Genomic DNA, 21,584 nt, shown 5'->3' with positions numbered 1-21,584 from the left:
CTAATTTTCTCCCCTTGCTTTCGCAGGCACATCTGCCAAACAGCTGATAGAGTCCATGACCCAGGGCCTCCAATCAAGCTCCAAAGAAACCTCTGAAGAGGAATTTGAAGGCACCTTCCCTGAAATCCCATCACAGCGCTCACCCACACCCTCCACCATTGCAGAGACACACACCACGGTGGGACCTAGCTTTAGAATATCCTCGGGATCACAATCTGGTGAGCACATCACACTTTCTGATCCACAGCAGGCGGAGGCAGGGACTTCTCAGGCCCCCGACACTCGGAGGACTGCTGGAGGCCAGAACGTTGCTGAGTCCGAGTCAGGTGACGAGCCTCTGGACTCGGTCGTGTCACAGTTGCTGGAGCTGCAAAGGCAAGCTCGGGAACAACAGGAAGGGATGTCCGCTGCACACCTCAGATTCCAAGGCACGATGGAGGAGTCCATCTGTCTTCAGGCTGAGGTGATAGCGCCAGCATTGCAACGCACCGAGGTCAACACTGGGAGGATGGCGGCCGCCATGGAGACCTTGGTCCAGGGTGTCACTCCTGCACTGCTGCGTGGGCTTAACTCCATCACTGATGCCATGGTTGGTCTCCAACAGTGTGTACGCGAGAGGGGTGCTGGGCAGCTTGATCTCACTCCAGCTACCCCTTCCACTCACAGAGTCAGCCAGCAGCCCTCGGGCACCCTTAGGGTGGAGGATCAGCGGGTGCACGCTCCGGGGCCATTCACCCAGGTGACTCTGTGAGTGACCAGCCTATCTGACTCCCCTCTTCCTGTGACTTGCACAGATCCAGCTTCACAGGTCGAGGCGGGTGCCACTGCCACACAGCAGGACCCTGAAAGCAGGCCAGGGCCCTCCAAGTCTAAGTCCTCCAGAGGACGCCCACCAAAGTCATCACAGACAGGGCATCGCAATCAGCAGGCTGCCTCCACCTCTGCCGTTGATATACAGGAACCACCAAGATGTAGCAACAGACTTAGGAAAGCTAGGTAAAAGTAGCTGCACAGCCTGGCCACAGGTGTTGATCACTTGTACATACTGCTCACTATTGTCAATAAACTCTTAATGTCACCCTGCCTGTGACTCCTTGTTCTGATGAGCAGTGTTCTTGTCACTCAGATGTGAAACCTTTCTGCACAATGAAAGGAAGGTGTCTCAGTCCAGGGCTTCTTCTCTGTGCTCTGTGCAGCCTTCAGACCACAGTGATGGTCCAGCCTCACACTCCCTGGAAACATTACTGATGCCTGCACCTCGGCAGTATTGGTCATTGCTGCCAGAATGTAGTGGGCAGGCACCACAGAGTTCTCTCACTCTCTCTGTGTGCTCTCAGCACCTCTAAGGTGGGGCTGGCCCCCATCACACTAGCATCTGCGACCAGTGATGCTGTGCACCAGCTGTTGAAGGGCTGAGGTGCTGAAGGCAAACACAGCATCAGATGCGTCTAAAGTTTCATGGCTGCGTCTCTGAGATGGCCCTGATCATGGAGTGCAAGCGGGCTGCCCTCGGCTAGACAGGAGTCAGACATTCTCAGAGGCCATGTGAAGATCTATGGAGTGTCCTCACTGCATGTTGTCATCGTTCTCCTGCAATCGAGCCACTATTATGGCCTCCACTGCATCTCCATGACAGGAGCAGTCTCTCAGTCAAATGTTCACAACTGCAATGTGAGGATCTATGGGGACACCTCACTGCATGTCATCATCATCTTCCACAAATCTGGCAGCTATGAGGGCCTCCCGAGTGCGCCTGCCTCATCTAGCCAGTGCGAGAGCCTCATCCTCGTCACCACCGAGGACCCCTCACCCTCATCCCCCTCGGTGTCCTCCTCATCGGAGGAGACATGCAGCTCCTCCATCTCCTCAGCCAGCTCCTCACCCTGTTTCAGCGCCAGGTTGTAAAGGGTGCAACAGATGACAACGATGTGTAACACCCTCTGCAGACTGTATTGCAGGGCTCCACCAGACCGGTCCAGGCACCGGAACCACATCTTCAGCATCCCGATGGTCTGCCCCACCATGTTGCGAGTTGCTGCATGAGCCTCATTATAGCGCTGCTGTGCTGCAGTTTGAGGCCACCGCATGGATGTCATCAGCCAATGAACTCTGCAGGTAGCCCTTGTCCCCAAGGAGCCAGCCCTGCAGCCTCTGTAGACCTTGGAAGACTGCAGGGATCTGTGAGCAACTCACCTGGAAACCGTGCACACACCTGCAGGGTGAATTTCTGGTGGTCGCACACCAGCTGCACATTCAGTGAGTGGAAGCCCTTGTGGCTGATGAAGTCCACTAAGTGTAGTGATGGAGACCTGAGCGCCACATGAGTGCAGTCAATCGCACCCCACACCTGTGGGAATCCTGAGATCATGGTGAATCCAATGGCTGTCCCGGTCCCAGGCGAAATGCACAAAGTTTTGTGCCACGGAGGAGATGGCATCCTTGACCTCATGGATGCATTTTTGGATGGCGGATTGTGAAATCCCACAGGGGTCACCTGTGGAACCCTGAAAGGAGCCACTGGCATAGAAATTGAGCGTCGTGGTCACTTTCACAGCCACTGGCAGTGGATGCCCTCCATGTCCCCTTGGTGCCAAGCCCTGCAGTAAGTGGCAGATGTGAGCCACCAGGTCCCTAGACATGCACAATCGTCGGCGACACTGGTTCTCAGTCATCTGCAGGAATGGCAGGCGGCATCTATATACCCTGGGTGTTGCTAGGTGCCGACCAGCCAAGGCTCGCAGTCACTCCTGGGCAGCATAAGGTTGCTGCTCCTGCCTTTGTGCCACCAGGTGCCTCAGTTGCGTTCTCCTCCATCTTCTACAGTCTCTGTAGGCCATTAGGCATACAGGTAGGCCACCAGGATCCATGATTTTGATGTGCTCCTCCTGCAGCATGAAAGAGAGAGAGGGACGTGGTTATTATGGCTGTACTTAGCACCTTTCCTGGCCCTGTGTGATCACCCCTTAATGCTTCCCGGAGAGAGCTGGTCACCCCTCGGATGGCCAGAGATGGTTGCGCTGCATGGCTTTCCTGTTAACCTGCGTCATGGGGGACACTGATCCAAACCAGGATGCTGGGATTGCAAGGGGCTGAGTGCATCCAGCAGTGACTGCTACATAGCCAGCATTGGCGAGGAGATTGTACAACATGTGCAATCCAACAGCTCTGTGGTTCAATAAAGTGGTGGGGGACTCAAAGCCTGTGCCTGGGGACAGGGCAGGGGATGGGGTTTAAAGTATGGAGTGCTTGGTGGCCCTTTAGCGCCTTAGTGATGTTTGCATGGGCAGGCAGGCTAGGACCCTGACCCCAATCATATCACTGTGGTTGCGCTTAGTCTGTCTTTGTTGCAGAGGTATGGTCAGTTTATACAGGTGTCCATAATGTGCGGCCACTTCCCTTGCTTACTCTGACCCCCACCTCGATTGCCTGTGTGGTGGGATGCAGCACCAGGGCAGCATGACCACACCCCAGCCCCCAGCAGTCTCCTCCAAGGCTGGCCAGCACTTGTCCCCAGACAACCCCCACCCCTCAGCAATCGCCTGCGAGTCCAGGCATCATCAGTTTACCCCACCTCCTGGCGCCCCTGAGGCCTGTAAACAATGGGCGAGCCGTGGAAAACGCTGCTGCTCCCTCACCTCAGTTCCCCCAAAGTGAAGGCCGTCAAGTGCACGTCGCCTGCGTGCTGTTGTGAAACACGTTGGCGTGCTTTCCCACCGACGTAGACGGACAATACAGCGGGGTTCCAAGAGTCTGGCGGGATGACCTTTTAATTATATGCTAATGTATTACAATTAGCTCCTGGCCGACCGATGGCGGGAAACACGGCCTGCTGTTGGAGGCTGAGCGGAAGATCGTGACCTCCCTTCATGCCATCGTGAAGTGGGTCCCGCCATATTTTACGTGCACGCCACCTATTAGGCCTGCCGCCAGTGCACTTGGAAAATTCCGCCCAGAATATTTGATATCTTCCTTCTCCCTCCTTTATTCAAAAATATTACTCATTAATGTGTCTCCTGATTTGTATGAATTGTTGATACTGTAACCTTAGGGAATGTACAATACTGTAAAGTTTGCAGGAGCTCCACTGCTCATTATGTTTGCATGGCTGTGTGTTCTGGGTACACGGGAATCAATGTTTGCTAAAGTTCTGTGTCCTTTTTTGGTTAAAAAGTATTCCAGGAATGGTTCGCAATTATATCCACACCCCCTTTGACTAACTGGTAGGGCTGTAAAATGTTGTCTGCAGGCATAACCACAAACCTTTAATTGTTCGTAGTTTCAGCTTCATTAAAACAATGCAGGAAACTAAAGAGATTGCATAAAACATTTTGTTACTTATAAAATAACCCTTTTCTCTACTTTATTTTACATAATTGTGACAGTTTGCTTAGTAGACAGATAAGTGTGTTAGGCTTTTGGTTAAAGGTTATTAAGTGCTTCATGTAGTAATGCTAGAGGAACAGACAGATGAACCAGTGGGGGAGTATTAGTTTGAATTTCATAATGAATCATTGCATGGATTTTAGAACTGAGGGTAAGAAACATTTGATTGCTGAAAATATTTTTGCTGAACAGTAGTCCTGCTGTGTGAGAAATTAGTTCCATATGTGACATTTCTTCACCATATTCACAGGTCTCACTACCACCATTTGTCGAAGTTTTTTATTGATTGGTGCAAATGGGACCAATAAATGCAATGAAAAATGTTTAATGCTATTGTAATTTATGCAGGTCCCAATTTATATGGGCAATATTGATCAGTGTGTCACAGTTTATACTGACATTGTGCACTCAACCCTCAACCCTCCTGAAATTTGCAGCAGCATCATGTATGCAGAGATACAGATATGCTGTATCATGCATCTGTGTGCTTCTGAATGTGTTTACAATGCTTTAAGTTTAAGAGGAATCTGAAACACTAATGTACAAAATTAATGCATTTACCTGTGCATTATCTGTTGACCTCGGGGACCAGACTCCTGCCAAACCCTAAGTCTAAATGTGGTAGTGATTAATGTAGTCATAGCTTCATAGGGTCATAGTCTCTGTGTGTTCTTAGAATCAAACAATGTAACATTATTATTGAGTTGGTATTGGAAGCAATCAAGTTTGGAGCAATTGCTGGGATGTGATGTGGAAATCCATACAATAGTCAAGTCACAGTGGTTCTGTTTTTCTGATTGCTGATCACTGCAAGAAGGCAACCTTTTGAAGCAGGTCATTGGTGTATCGGTAGCAATACCTTCTGTATTATTGCGGTATCTTCTAGTAGTATGCACTAAGATTCAAGATGCTACAAAGTGGCAAGCAAAATTAAAGGGCAGTCTAGTCAATGGTACCATTCTAGTTTTATATTTTGGAAAAAAGTTGAATTTTTCACTCAGAATTAATTAATTTCTGAAATGCTTCTTGCAATTATACTGCAACATTTTTGTTGGGCTATTATCTAAATCAATTTTCAAAATCTTTGATGAATCAAAGTTTTATTTCCAAAAGAAAGTTGTCTCACCACAAATTCCTCCAGTTGACCTTTTACCAATTCAAAACAATGGCCTAGTGCTTTCTGTCTGGCTTTTCAACTTCTTACTCAAGCATTCAGTGATCAGCTGACAGGCATTTCAATTCCATGACAAAACTATGAACTGATTTACCAGTGAGGATGTCATGCTCTATAATCACTGGATGACAAACAGGACTATTCTTGTAAGCACAGCTTTGGCTGTGTTTTTATTTGTGTTGATCATTTAAACACTGTTTGCCAAAATAATAATTTTAGAGAAATATTTAAGTAACTGTAAAAATCAGAATGAGAATTTATGAAATTGATGCATTCAGGGATGGGAAACCAATAGAGATCGGAAAGACTCTGCTGAGAGGTGAGTTGGACTGAATGTCTGGTAACTTATGGGCTGCAGAGGATTGGTTGAGCTGGGGTTTTTAGTGTGGAACTTGGGAGGCTAGCAACTATGGTTTTGGAAAAGGTGAGCTGTTATTTTGGAGGAACAGAAAGTGTGAATGATTCCACATTATTTTACTTCAGCCATGAAATGGAAAATTTGGCACAAGTAATGAATTTGTTTTTTAAATTAAACATTTGCTCATGCAGGGCAGTATATATTCATTTTGCAGTGAACAACAATTTTTAAAAATTCATTTATGGGATGTGGGCATCGCTGGCTAGGTCAGCATTCATTACCCATCCCTAATTGCCCTTGAGAAGACGGTGGTGGGCAGGCTTTTTGAACTGTTGCAATCCCTGTGATGTAGGTACACCCACAGTGCTGTTAGTGAGGGAGTTCCAGGATTTTGACCCAATGACAGTGAAGGAACAGATATATTTCCAAGTCAGGATGGTGAGTGGCTTGGAGGGGAACTTCCAGGTGGTGGTGTTCCCATGTATCTGCTGCCCTTTCCCTTCTAGATGGTAGTGGTCGTGGGTTTGGAAGGTGCTGACATAAGGACCCTTGGTGAGTTCCTGCAATGCACCTTGTAGATGGTATACACTGCTGCAACTGTGCATACCAGAGTGAATATTTGAGTCCTAAATCTCTTCAGGTTCCTCTTTTATCCAGAGGAAGAGCTTTCACAAGCATTCTGCCTGGTAGCTAGCAGAGAACAGCTTTATCTTTGTTGCTCACAACAGTGTCTGCTTTCCTGTTAACCCCTCTCCCTCTGTGTCCAGAATTTTTTAAAATAAAAACTGCCTGGAAATCTGTAAGTCTACACAAAGCAAACTTCCTGTAAAACCTGTAAGTTTACCCATTGCAGAGCCAGATACCTTGTCCTTTGTCTTCAAGTGTTAAACCTGGTATGTGGATTTCAATAATGTCTGACCTGGTTCCCCCGTCCCCATGGTCATCAGGTCACATCGGCTTATTGCTGAGCAGAACAAGCAGCAAATCACATGTACACTTTCCATTACATCATTTTACCTTGAATTAAAGAGACAGTCCAAAACATAACCACCTTTAAAGCATCACATTTGTAACATGATTTTCAGCATGTTGTGATTGCCTGCCAGTTTGTTTCATTATACATTTCTGGTAAGGATCTTCTTATTTTCCAGACTAAAGGGTAATTAAGTAGATGAACCCTGAGGAGTGATGATTCAGTGGCATCTGTCCTGATTTTGTATGAAGCCTAGAGGGAATCAATCAGTTGTATGAGTATGAACACTGCAGAGCTGAAGTTAGTCACTTAAGCTTTCTACAGATGGTGAATTACCATAAATGCATGACAATTCCCGATTTTTGGTTCTCTAAATCACTTCAGATTGTAGTTTAAATGCCAGGGTGAATCATAAAATTTTACAGCACAGAAATGAATTTGGCCAGTCACATCTGTGCCAACTCTCTGAAAAAGATATTCCAATAATGGGTGAATAGGCATTGTAATTAAGTGAGTCTGAATAGCTGAGCAGCTAAGATATGATTCCAGCCCTAATACCAGTTGAATATTCATTCTACCAGGAGTGTGTGGAACGAATCACTCCTGTTTCAAAAATGTTTCTGAGAGGCAATACTACAACAAGGAATGCAAGCTTAGTGGTTGTAAATTACATCGCAGAAGTCTCTGGCATTATGGCTGTAAGTTCTTCTTGAACTAAATAAAAAAATCTGCATATATCAGCTTAACATGTGTTCTGTCCAGTATTATCAGTATTTTGGCCAGGATCTTGCAATCTGTTTTTATGAGGAAGGTTGGCTGATGGCACGAACAAAGATTTCACAACCTGGTTTAGGAATCGGGGTATGCAGTACATTGTACGAAATAGCACCCTTCTTCAGTGGTTCTCTGAAAGCCAGGGAGAATAATTTCAGCTTGTCTTTCTTCTGTTATCCTCCTGTGAATTGCAATCTGTAATGCCAACATACTCCCCTTGATAAATCTCAAACTACTAACTATTTGCATTACCTTCATATGTAAACAACTTGAAAGCAAACTACTCATTTTAACTGCCTAGACTGAAGGGAAGAAATGTATCTTTGAAATATCTTCTTTCATGCTCAAGATTTGATTTTTTGCTTCATCATAGAATTTGCTAGGATTTTACCTCTTTTATCCCTTCTCTCGTAGAAACTGAGCCTATTTAAGTGAAGTGATTTTTTTTTGGCTCTTCCTCACAGCCTGGAATCTCAAACCGGCCTGCCAGCTGCTTGAATTGTATTGCTAGATCCTTAACTTTTTTATGCATATATGATATTCACTTTCTGATAAAAGGTTTTGAATGCATCCAAAACTCTCGACAAGCCCAACTTCTTATCCAAATAGAGTTTTGTTTTATCATTTAGGAATTTGTTGAAGTTAGGATCTAAAGTAGAAATGGATTAAATCTTTTTTGCTATGTGTACTTATCAAATTCTGATTTGGCTGTTAAGCTCAGAGAGCTAATCAAAGCCTGCATCTAAATTTGTGAGACAAAAGAAATGTCAGGAATATATTGTGTGCAGGAGCAAAATATTCATCTCTGTTAATTTTAAGTAAAAGTTTAAAATCATCTCTATTCCTGCTCCCCTGTTTCCTTAGTAGTCACTTGACGGGGCTATTATGCCTCTGGAAGATCAAATATTCCCTGGGGATTGTTGGAACAAAACTATGATAGATAAAATTGGCTGGATTGCGCTCTCAACAGCGAATGAGTGGCACCAACTGTTCATTACGTTTAGACTTGCCCATGGATTTTCAGTGGGATTTTGCACTGGAACCTGCTTTGGTCAGAAAATCGTTTTAGCACAACTGAAAATTCTAAAGAGAATTTGGGACCCGTTTGAACAGGGCACAGCCCTGTTCTCATGTTTTTAACCAATCAGATTTAAAAAACCATAAATGGTCAATATAGGTTATGAACCAGGAAGTGTCAATTAGTATAGTTAATTCAATACTAAAGCAAGTACAGAGAGAGAAAGAAAGATGGAATTAACAGATAAGGAGAGATGGGAGAAAGAAAATACATTTTTTAATCTCCGTCAATAGTTAAAATCTAAAGGAATAAGATTCCACTCTTGTAAACCTACATTTCCAGTGTCAGCGAGCCTTTTCAACAGTAATTAAGGTCTATCGAGCTGTTAAAATGTTACTTACGTTGAAATGAAAAGCCCTAAGTTTTTCTGGTGAGCTCAGTGTGTATGTATCATATTAACGCCAGAAACTTCACACTATTTTAATGCCAAGTCTTTCTGAGAAATACTATTCAAACATAGCCTGTGGAGGAGCAGGGAAACTTGGAACAGCAACTCTTGATTTCTGCATTGCATTGAATTGTGCATGTGCAGCCACTGGAGATTGCTTTCTTATTTACACTGAATAATGGTGAGTGCTGTTGGCCTCAATTTTTCTAAACATAAAATCCAGGCCATTTTGTTTAGGATTGTGTTATGAAGGACAGATTAACTCTGCCCAGTATGTGTTTAAAGTGTTATTTGTTTTTATCCCCACCTGTGTGATCTTTTCCCTTTGTACTGCTCTATTTCTTGTAACTACCTGTACGTCTATCTTCCACTGTCCCAAAATTTGCGTTATTATCAATCACCATGTCCGTATCTCTCTCTCTCAACCACGCATTTCTGAACTTCTATCTCCCATGCATCTTTTAGAATCATAGAATCTTACAGCACAGAAAGAATTCATTTGGCGTTTGAAAGAACTGCCCAATTTAGTCCCTCACCTCAGATTTTGCTTCATAACCCTACATATTAGAGTACATGTCCTATTGACCTTTCATATGGTTGAATCTTATGGGGCGCCGTGGTCCTCCCTTCCCCACCACCCCCCTGCCCCCCTCACTGTTGGCTAAAAAGCTGGGGTAACCACCCATGTTCCCAGCGGCAGCCCTGCCCTAATTTAATGCTAGAAGCAGCATTAGTTGCTTTAAGGCAAGACTTCCACTCCTTTATCAGGAGGAAGCCCTGCCTTAGAGAGCTGCTGGCCAATGAGATTGACTGGCAACTGTGTAGTCCGGAGCTCCACCAGGAGACGCTGCTGGGAATGCAGGCAGTTCCCAATGCTGAGGAGCCTGGACTGACAGGCATGGGGATCGGGGTCTTGGCAATGGGAGTCAGTGGTGGCAAGGGGGCTGGTGAAGGGCTGGGTTCAAGAAGCCAAGGGGAGGGTTAAAGGGGGTGGGATGAGCCGGGGATGGAGGTTCCCTCAAAGGGTCACCCTTGCCCAATACCAGCCCATGCAGCTAAATCTGCCAGGCTTCCAGCATGGCTTGGACTCCCTCCCCCCCCCCCCCCCCCCCCCCCCTGCCTGTGGATAAAATACCGGTGGCAGCGGGTTGTGGCTATTAATGGCCTAAGGACAGGCAGGACACCTTCCCTTCCCCCTGTAAAATTTCAGACAAGTTGGTGGGCAGCTAGGCAGTGGGAAGACCACCTGCCGAATTGTACATGCCCCCCACCCCTCCACCTTCAAACCTGCCAGTGGGGGAGTGTAAAATCCAGCCCATTGTTCCTATGGAATCTGATTCCACCACCCTTTCAGTTAGTGTGTTTCAGATCTACTGTTTACTATTTTGCCACATGTTGTATCAGCTACAAACTTTGAAATTGTGCTCCCTATACCCAAGCCCCACTTCACACTGGTCTCCAGTCAGTAAAACATCCATTTACCACTACGCTGAAACCTATCCCTTAGCCAATTCTGTAACCAAATTATCACCGACACTTCAGTTTCTGGGCTGTAGTTCATTGCCTTTAACAAATCCATGCTGCCTATCCCTTTATTAACTCCAGCTTCTCCAAGTGAGATTTAATTTGGAGCTTGGCAATGGCCTCTAATAATTTTCCCACCACTGACGTTTGGGTGGCTGGCCTGTATTTACCAGGTTTATTCCCCTCCCCATGTTTTGAACAGGGTGCAATATTTGAAATCCTCTAGTCCTCTGGTACCACTTCTACATATAATGAGGATTGGAAGATTGTAGCCAGAGCTTTGCAATTTCCACAGTGACTTTGCTGAGTAACTTGAAATGAATCCCATCTGGACTGGGTGATTTCTCTATTTTTGAGTACTGCCAATCTTTTACGTACACACTTTTTATCTATTATTATCCCATTTAATATCCCTCTTGCATCCTCCTTAACTGCTATATTGGCAGCAATCCTCTTCTCTAGTGAAAACAATGGCAAGTGTTTATTTGGTACCTCAGTCATGCTGTTTGCCTCGAAAAGAAGATTCCCTTGTTTGTCCTTACCATACCATTCTTTAAGCTATCATTTTAGTTTTTATAAAGGTTTATGAGTTCACTTTTATGTTACCTACTAATCTTTTCTCATACCCTCTCTTTGTCCTTGTATCCTTCTTTAATTTTCCTGTGTTCTCTGTATTCTGCCTGGTTTTCAATTGTATTCTGTACCTGACATTTGTCATAAGCCTCCTTTTTCTGTTTTATTTTAACATTTATTTTTGTTTGTTGCCAAGGGAGCTCTTACTCTGGATGTTTCATCTTTCCTCCTTATTGGAATATGTTTTGTTTATATTGCCAGCCACCATCTATCATTCCTCCGAACCCCACCCTCCATCCCATCTCCTTTTTCTCACTGTTCCTTTTGAATATATTGTATCCAGGAGTGTGTAGTTCCTATTCATACCCATATTTAAACTAAGTCCATTACAGCCACTATCATAACCCCATATGGCAACTTTTACCTGTAACTCGTCAACCTTCTTTGTAATACTCTTTGCATTAACACAGATTCATTTCAACATCATGGTATTGGGTTTTGTTTTTTTCTTCCATTTTTAGCCTATGAGTTTCTCTCCTTTTTCCAACAGTTCAACAGAACCACATCTCATTTCACTCTTTTGACAATTTCCCTGTGTCATATTACTTCAAAATACCTCCTTTGTTTCCACCACCCCCCCTGCCTTTTCTCCTTTGGACACCAAAAGAAAAGAACTCCAAGGGCTGGATTTTTGCTACCAAGGCAGGTAGCTCAAGTTGAGAAATTACCCAATTCGGCTGACCCACCTTGGTTTACAGGGCCCTAATAAACTCAAATTTTCACTTGGATGATGGGAGGGTGGTGAAGTGGGTGGTGGAATGGAGTTGGGCCCACCAACCCGGAAGCAGATCATAGGCAGCCATAGAGAAGGACTACTGCTGAGGTGGGCTGGTTCGAAGGCCTATCTCAGTTCCCTGGGACTTGGTCCACTTGTTTTAGAAGCTGTTAGGGCTGTAGACCAAACCCTAACATCGCTTTCTCCCACCCACTCCACATGTCCCCTTCATGTCACCTCATACCTGCATAAGACCTCCTTAGCCACTCGCCCAGTATCCACTATGGGCAGACCTCAGGAATCATGTGGAGATAAAAAGAATTAAACTTCTAACAATCTGACAGAGCTCTCACTCATGCAAACTTGATACTGGGAAAAAAAATCTCCCATTCATGAAACCCATTCAAAGATTTTAAATTCCCTCAAGTGTCCAATCTATTATAAAAACAAAGTTATATTCAGTAGCCACATCAAAGACAGCTAATCCTTTAATAGCCTGTTAAAACTGTTAAATAAAATGTTAACCCAGCCCCTTTGGTGAGATAAGTGGCTTTGGACCTTTTGAAACTCAGCCAAGCATTCATAATGACATCAGCTGTAATAATAGCCCTTGTAATGTTAACAAGGAACTTTATTAAATAGTAGTTTGATAGTACAGAACTTGGGTATTGCTGAAAAAAGATTTTTTTTTTGGAAGCTTTTTGTCTTGCACTCATCAGGACAGTTTGCAAAAAAAAACAGTCAGGGGAAACAACATATTCATACCATATGAGAAGAGAGTGCTGATTAGTTGGCAAATAGACTCTGCTTGGTAGAGATGTCGCCATGGAGAATGCACCAGTTGATTTTGGATGACAACTAACTGCCAAGCATTGTTTGAAGTTTAAACCAGGCAGCTTGACTGATTGGTCAAGACATTGCCCTGGGGAATGAACCAGCAAACGCCTGTCACTTATTTTGTTTAGCTGAAACAGGCACAATGTATGTACATGTTCTTTCTGTCTGCAAAGAACAGGGCCCTGTGTGTTAATAAATATAGCTTCCAGTACACACAAATGCAAGCCTGACTGACCATCTTGAATTGGTTGTCATCTTAATTCTTAGCACACTGAGGATTATTTAGCAAATGTCTGTACTTGATCCCCTGCCCTCTAACCCATCCCTGACCTTCCCTTTTGTTCCACTTGATCCTCTTCCACTTTTTCAACAACAAAACAACCCATCACATTTCTACCCCTCCTCCGTTCTGAAGAAGAATCATATTGGACTCAAAACATTAACTCTATTTCTATCTCCACAGATCCTGCCAGACCAGCTGAGTTTTCCCAGCACTTTGTCTTTATTTCAAGTAACTTCGGTACTATATTCAACCTGCTAGAGAGGGATTGTCATTTTCATGGGTCTATACTCTTCTTCTGTGTTGATCGGTACTAGACCTACATATTCTAATGTACAGTTAAATCTCCTTACCAATTTTAAATGAATTTAAATCAGTATTTTGAGGTTGCTGTCGAGTTTTAGTGACTCTTTCCTTGTGTCATGTGACTTTGAAAGCATAGTTTTAGTCTAAAGTTAAAGTCAATTAACAATGCATCCTGATGTATTTGTGGTTTTTCAAAAATGAATTGGATACGGTGAAATTTTAAAGAATTGACTCTCTGTATGCAACTTGTATTTGAGAGTTTGGAACCTAACCTACATGTTAATTACTGACCATTTCTGACCTTTTGCCTTCAGGTTATTTTCTGACCTTTCTGGCACCTGTGAACAATATCACTATAGTACAAGGACAGACAGCGACTCTGTACTGCAAAGTTGCAGGCAATCCACTTCCAAACATAAGATGGCTGAAAAATGATGCACCGGTTTTTCAAGAAGCAAGACGGATCACAATAAGAAAAACAGAATATGGTTCTCGACTTCGAATTCAAGACCTGGATACGACAGACACGGGGTACTACCAGTGTGTCGCATCTAATAGCAATAAAACCATCACAGCTACTGGGGTGCTATATGTGAAACTTGGTATGTACTTCTAAAGTAATACATATTAAAAATTATTTGTTTGAAATATACATACACAAACAGTAGAATCTTGACTAATTGACAGTCTGCATTCTTCTTGCCCGACTTTTGGATAATATAAATTAGTGAATAAGAATTTCACTGATTACACTGTTAATTGCTGCTGTCATTGCTTCATATTCCTCCCACGCGCCTTAGTCCTCCACAGCAATACATTGTTCTGTTGTTCTACTATTACCAGTATGATCAGCTGGTTTCAGGAAAAGCTGATCTATCAGTCCACTGCTGATTTAAAGCTCTTCTGTATACCTGCTGATGACAATAGTGATTGAACTAGTCACATATCCCAAACCAGGAACTAAAAATGATTTCCTGATGTCAACTGTACCCCATCCCTAAAACGCTACCTTTTGTGCTCCGCTCTCTAGCTAGGATTGCCAAGGTTAGAGGAACATGACTGGTGCTCTTGGCCTGTAATGAATTAGTGGTTCAATGCTTGATAGAATAGGACAGTGGAAAAATAAATGCTGTCAGCCCTTCACTTCACCTCTTTTAAGCCAATTATATATCTCTAGTTCCTTTGCTGTCAGAAGCTTTGTGCTATGGGTACCCATGTATTAGCTTTAGATGCAGATACACTTTTATTAGATGGAGTGAGAACGTACCACATCCCTTTTTGTTAAACACTGTACCACACACTTCCACACAGTAAAGCCCAGTTTGATTGCTTGTGAGCAAGCTGCATGTTATACACCTACCTAAAAATGTCATCATCAGTTAGGAAGGGCGCCAAATAGTCATCTTTGAGGCCCTTTGCATCAAACCTGCTTTGTCAAACTCGGATACTGTCTTAAGCCTATTTGCAAAACTAGGTTATATTATGCAGGCTTTAGAGTATCAATATGTTCTGTTCCCCAAAAAAGGCCCAGTTTCTTCTTTCTTTTTAGGATTCTTGGTCTGAGTCAATTAGTCAATGAATTTACAAATAATATCAGGGTCTGAGTTAATTTGTAAAAGCAGTTTGCACCAAAGCTGATACTAGGAGGGACAAAGCTAAAGGTAAAAGGTACTGACATTTAGCCTCTCCTTGGCACTTAGTCTTTTTATCATGTTCATGGGTGCAGCATATCACTGATCCAGCATGTCTGCATCTGCTCTTATCTGAGATGATTTGCACCTGAGAGCCCTTTGCCTAGGGCTGTGCAGCAGATGTTCAATACAGTCCAAGAACTGGGCTCAGACTACTCAATTCCCTTTCCTCGCCTCCATGAAGATCGATGATGTTGCAGATGATGAAGCAGTCCATGCCAACGTGCAGCAAGATCTGGATAATGTTCAGGCTTAGGTTGATATGTGGCAAGTATCATTCACATCATGCAAGTGCCAGGAAATGAGCATTTCTAACAAGAAAGAATCTAATTATCTCTTCTTGACAATCAACAGCATTGCCATCACTGAATTCCCCACCATCAACATCCTGGGGGGTTGTCATTAACCAGAAACTGAACTAGGACCAGCCATATAAATACTGTGGCTACAAGAGCAGGTCAGAGACTGGGAATTCTGTGACATGTAACTCACCTCTGGACTCCCCAAAACCTGTCCACCATCTACAAGGCACAAGTCAGGAATATGATGGAATATTCTCCACTTGCCTGGATGAGTGCAGCTCCAACAACACTCAAGGAGCTTTGCACCATTCAGGACAAAGCAGTTTGATTGGCCGATACCCTTTCTACCATTTACTATTCACCCCCTCCATCACCGACACATAGTGGCGGTATTGTATACTGCACTGCAGCAACTCTCCCACCTCTTTCAGCGGCACCTTCCAATTCCTGACATTAACCATCTAGAAGAACAAGGGCAGCAGGCACAAGTAAACACTATCACCTGCAAGTTCCCTTCCAAATCTCACACTATCAGATTTGGAAATATATTGCCATTTCTTCACTCTCACCTGGCCAAAATCTTGAAACTCCCTCCCTAACAGCTTTGTGGGCCTACTTACACGACACAGACTGCAGTGGGCAGTTTGGGATAGACAATAAATGCTGACCTTCCCTGCGATGCCCAGATCCCAAGAACAAATAAAAAATATCCCCTCACTATCCTGCACCATTGTCTCCTTCATTGTCCAGCTTTATGTCACTGCCATCACTTGGTTCGAGTAATCAAGTAGTATTAGCTATATGAACATGAGTAGATCATGTCCACCACTGGTTTCCGTTCTTATTGTCGCACCATCACTTTTGGAGTCCTGCAGAAATTATCCATGACCCTCTCTTCATCTTACCCATTTGTTAACTGTCAGTGACATCATCTGCAAATGTGCACAGTGGTGTTGCCCAGTTCTACCTTTCCACTCTTTCACTTCCTCTGTTGTCTCTGTACTGTCAGATTGCTTGTTTGACATCCAGCTTTGAATGTGTCTCGACTCCCAAGCCCCCCATAGCTCAGCATTTTAAGATCAAACCGTCATCTATCATCCTTGCCAAAATCTTAGTTCCTTTGTCACTAATTCCATATCCTTCCCAACCACTGTCTTTGGCTGAACTAGACGGTTTGCATTCTTGCCACCATGTTTGACACTCAGTTGAGTTTCCAACCCCACATTCGCTGCACAGGCCACCGAATTTTGCCTCTGTAATATTGCCCTGCGGCAGCCTATCTGAGGCAGTTTTCTTTATAAATGTATTTTCCACCTCCAGACTTGATTATTCTAATGCTTTATTTGCTTTCTTTACTAAAAGCATAAGAAATAGGACCAAGAATAGATCATATAGCCCTCAAGCCTGATCTGCCATTCAGGACAGTCATGGTTGATCATCTACTTCAGCTCCACTTTCCTGCCTGCTCCACATATCTCTTGATTCCCTAAGAGATCAAAAATCTATCTATTCCAGCCTTAAATATATTCAGTTATGAAGCATCCAATACTCTTTGGGGCAGAGAATTCCAACGATTCACAACCCACTGAGTGAAGAAATTATCCTTATCTCAATCTTAAACGATTGACCCCTTATTCTGAGGCTGTGCTGCTGTGTGTTCTAGATTCCCCAGTCAGGGTTAACAATGTCTGTGCCTACCCTGTCAAGGGCCTTCTGAATTGTGTATGCTTCAAAGAGATCAAATCTCATTCTTCTGAACTCCAGAGAGTATATTGGCTCAGTTTACTTAGCCTCTCATTATAGGACAACTCTCTTATCCCAGGGACCAATCTAATGAACCTTCGCTATACAACCTTCAAGGCAAGTATATCCTTCAATAGATATGGAGAAAAGACTGCACTCAGTATCCCAGGTGTAGTCTCACCAAAGGCCCTATACAAATGTGACAAGACTTATTTTTATACTCCAGTCCCTTTGCAATAGAAGCCAACATGTCATTTGCTTTCCTAATTTATTGCCGTACCTGCATGCTAACTTTCATGTACAAGTGCATCCAAGCTTCTCTCAACATCAACATTTTGAAGTTTCTCATCTTCTAAAAATTATTCTGCTTTTCTATTCTTATTACAAAAGTGAATATCCTCACATTAGGAGATGTTCAGTGCCAGTGACAGCTCAACCCCAGCTCAGCCTCCTGGACAGACATAGGCTCCTGGCATCACCTGAGCCTGAGGAAATCTGCATGTAATTAATGTTTCCACTTTTATTTTGAGTTTTGTTAATTTAATTATCTAGCTTTGTATTGTTGGCAAATTTGGACATATTACTCTTGATCTCTATCTAAGGGCAGAATTTTCCATTCTGGGACTAAGTCCCGTGGTGTTGGGCGGAACAGGGAGTATTTCTCGCCGTGAAGGCTAGTGGGAATTTGAGCTGTATCGTGCGATGCTGGCCTAATTAATTATGAAGTCAGAGATTTCCCAACATTTTGCGCAGCAGGGCGGGCTGGATGGTGCGCCTTCATATCTGGCTGCCATATTTAAAGGGTGTCCAGACATCAACTTACCCACCATTGAAGTTGGAAGATCCACCTCCTGGAAGGTCCTGGAGTTAGAAAATCCACATTATAGATGCTCCACCCACCCACTGCTTCACATGGTGGTCCAGGGTCCGTTGCTGGAGGCCTCCATCCCGACTTCCGCAGGCTGCCCCAGGCGTTCTTGCAGGTAAGTCCAACGTATGTACGTCACATTGGTCTGGATGTGTTCTGGACCAACGTGATATCCCATTGGCGGTGCAGATAATCGGACAAGGGGAGACAGTTCAGGTTAGGCCTTCACCTGCATCCAATTAAAGGGATGCAAAATGGTTTCACGCTAGTCTCTGATGGGAATGGTGACCCACCATGACGGGAGGGAGCGCACATTCCCACCATCATTTAATGCCGACAGGAAACCCGATTTTCAGGTTCTGCTGCATTTTCCCGCTCTTGCCCACCATTAAACCCACCACAGGCGGACTGTGAAATTCCACTCTAAGTCATTAATATAGATTGCAAGTAGTTGAGGCCCCAGCACTAATCCTTGTGACACTCCACAAGTTACAGGCTGCCACTTGAAAATGGCCCATTTCTCCCTACTCTCAGCTTCATGTCCATTAACCAATCCTCCATCCGTGCTAATAGATTATCCCTAGCCCTATGAGCCTTTGCTCACCTTTCATCTGGAACCATATCAAATGCCATTTGGAAATCCAAGTATACTACATCTGTTGGCTTCTCTATCGCCCTATTAATTATATCGTCAAAAAGACTCTAATAAATTTGTCAAATCCGATTTCCTTTTCAGATTTTCTAAGTGCAATGTTAAGCCTTTCTTAATTATAGATTCCAGGATTTTTCCAATCACTGATGCGAGTCTAACTGGCCTTTAATTTCCTGTTTCCTCTTTCCCTCAGTTCTTGAATAGCAGTGTTACATTTGCTAACTTGCAATCTGCTGGGACCATTCTAGAATCTAAGGAGATTTGGAAAATCATAACTAGTGCATCCATTACCTCTGCAGCCAGGACCAGGGAGAGAAATCATGGACCCTGGTGCTTCTACTATTTCTGGACCCCTTATACCACCCCACTCCCAAACCTTAAACCCACCTCCCCCCCCTCCCCACCCACCACCTCAGCATCTTCAATTCTTGTAAAACCTGCATCAAATGCACTTCAGATAATAATGGTAAGGAAAATAGGATAACTTATTTTTCCCCACCCAACTTTGCACCAATACTTTATACTCAGAAAAAGGCCTTCCTTCTCCCAGCGATCAGACAAACTCTTAAATGCTGCCTTTCATGTTATTTAAAGAAAGGGATGTAAATAAATTTTCCATTCATTTTTAAAGGGGGAGGCCTCTCTGAATTTGTTCAGGTACTCCCAACACATTAATGCCAGTGGATGGCACAGAGCCTTGGCCTCCATGCTCCACAGGCGCAGAGACTGGGAATTGGGGTGGGTTTTAGGACCGGATCATCGGCGAGCAGAAAGTTTATTAGTGATGAAAGCTGGTGGTGCAGTCTTTGGGGCCCTCCTCACACCCCGCCTCTCCGCCCCCACTGCCTCCTGCCACTGTCTAACTCCCGCCACTGTCTAACTCCCCAGCCCTTGCCTGCCATCACGTTGCTTACTTTTTAAAAAAATTATATTTGTATTTCATTATTTACCATAATCGCACTCTTAACAATCTTTGCTGGAGCAAATTGATGACTAGGGAAAACTGTCAAAAGAGTGAGAATTCTTTAGCAAGTCCACTGCCCTCATCACAACACCTTTATGAAGGCTGTGCTCACCCATTGATGGACCAACTCAGAGCGAATATGCTATTGAGGAAAAAGTAAAAATGTTTATGCTTTGCAGTCTAGAAAGAAAAGATTCAAAGGAATGCCTCGTTGAAGTATGTAAAATATTAATTACTGTAGATGAAGTGTAGCCAGATTGTTACTGTGATGCATGCTAAAAAAGAAGAATTAGAGGACATAAAATAGAAATTAACTAAAAGCAAATCTAAAGAAAACACAGGTTAAGATCACATTTCTTTAAGAGTGGCAAATGGAAGTCTAGCAAACAGGTTAATTTACGCTAAAGAATTGGGTTTTTTCAAAGTACAATTAGATGTTCTGATTTACTAGGGGAATTGGTAGGAAAAATTAACTATTTTGACTTGTTTTATCTTTGTAGTTTTTTTAATGTCTTGCCATGTCATGATGAGGTTTTGCTTATTCTATTATTCTGACTTGAGATAGTATATAGTTTTTTTGGAAACTAATTATTTAGAACTATTTTCAAATTCCTCATGGTAAGCACATGTTCCTGGACACAAACTGCTCTGCGTCTTGGTCATTTGACTCTGATGTCATGCTTACATCATCCTTGCCATCATTGCCTTATTAACATAACCATTAACCCTTTACTCTACAGTGATCATTCTCTAATTCAGTTACAATAATGTAGTGTTAAAAATTAGATAATTGAAAATTCCTCAGCCTCACTTAATATAAATGTTGTGGCATTGTTTTGGTTGCCTTTAAGGTTGCAGGCTTGAGGGAAAAGCCAAGTCCCATTAAAATAAAGCCATAAGGTAGCTGAGTGAGTGCAGGGAGTTTGGTCTGAGCTGGATTTCAGCACTCAAATGGCTTGATACTACTTTCAATTGTTTAGATTTCCAAGTACCTTGAGTTCATTTATTACGATAAGCCAGTGGAAATCTGTGCTGTGCAAAGCTTGCATGGCCAGGGAGGGGGGAGGACGCTGCGACTGGGAGTTTCCTCACCTCGACCTGGGATCTGGTGGACACTTGGCATGACGAATGCACCAACGTAAGTCAACCTTACAGCTTTCTGAAATATTTTAGCCTGGATTCCCCACTGCCATCCGTCAACCCAAACAAGAATACAATCCAGTTAAGGACCTGCCAGTAAAAAAAATACATTTGTCGTTGGTGACCCCACAAGTGAAAAGAGTTGTTGGGCTGCTTCTTCTGCCTCCTTTGATGTGGTGGCCTTCTAAGATGCACCCTGATTGCTGTGGGTGCCTGCCGGAATATGTATCTGACTCTGGGTAGTCTCTGAATGTAGTAAAATCAGGAGAACAGGTCACTGGGATAGATGTCAATCCTAATGTTATAGCATTATAATGCTAAATTAAATTAAATTTAAAATTTAAATACGAAAGGAGCCCAAATGGAATGCTTTTGGACTGAAGAATAATTTGCCGGGTCTTTCCTTCTCAGCTTTCCCTCATTGATATACTCTCAGACTCTAGCCTCTCTGCTGTAGTCCTTGTTGCCAACACACCACCACCATTTCCCGCCTCCTCTGAGCTGACAGGTTAACAGGCGTCTCGCACTGCCCAATTGGAAATGGCATACCTCGCACCTATGCAGACTCAGGCGGCCATGCATCACAATACCGTCTCTTTATCAGGCTCATACGTGTTGTCTTCATTGTGCCTTCATTAAGTCCACTTGAAGATAGGAATACTGGCCCCAGTGTTTTGCATCATGTGTACCACCCCTGTCCCATCCATTGTCTGCAGCCGCCTCTTTTAGAACCCTAGGATGTAGACCATAAAGTCTTGGTGATTAGTTCGATTTTAATCCCTAAGTTTTTCCAATACTTTT

At 43.6% G+C, this 21,584-nt stretch overlaps 1 protein-coding gene across 3 annotated transcripts in view; it reads left to right on the top strand.

The window, feature by feature from the left end:
- Positions 1-21,584, top strand: part of ror2 (receptor tyrosine kinase-like orphan receptor 2) — a 339,608-nt gene that overhangs the window by 253,063 nt on the left and 64,961 nt on the right. For all 3 annotated transcript variants that reach the window (XM_078568791.1, XM_078568782.1, XM_078568772.1), the window contains one exon: positions 13,738-14,025. In XM_078568791.1, coding sequence (XP_078424917.1) covers positions 13,738-14,025 — 288 coding nt within the window. The remainder of the gene's footprint in view (positions 1-13,737; positions 14,026-21,584) is intronic.

Source organism: Cetorhinus maximus, chromosome 2 (genome assembly GCF_964194155.1).
Source record: "Cetorhinus maximus chromosome 2, sCetMax3.hap1.1, whole genome shotgun sequence".
NCBI classification, from domain to species: Eukaryota; Metazoa; Chordata; class Chondrichthyes; order Lamniformes; family Cetorhinidae; genus Cetorhinus; species Cetorhinus maximus.
This window is presented reverse-complemented; position numbering and strand designations above follow the sequence as displayed.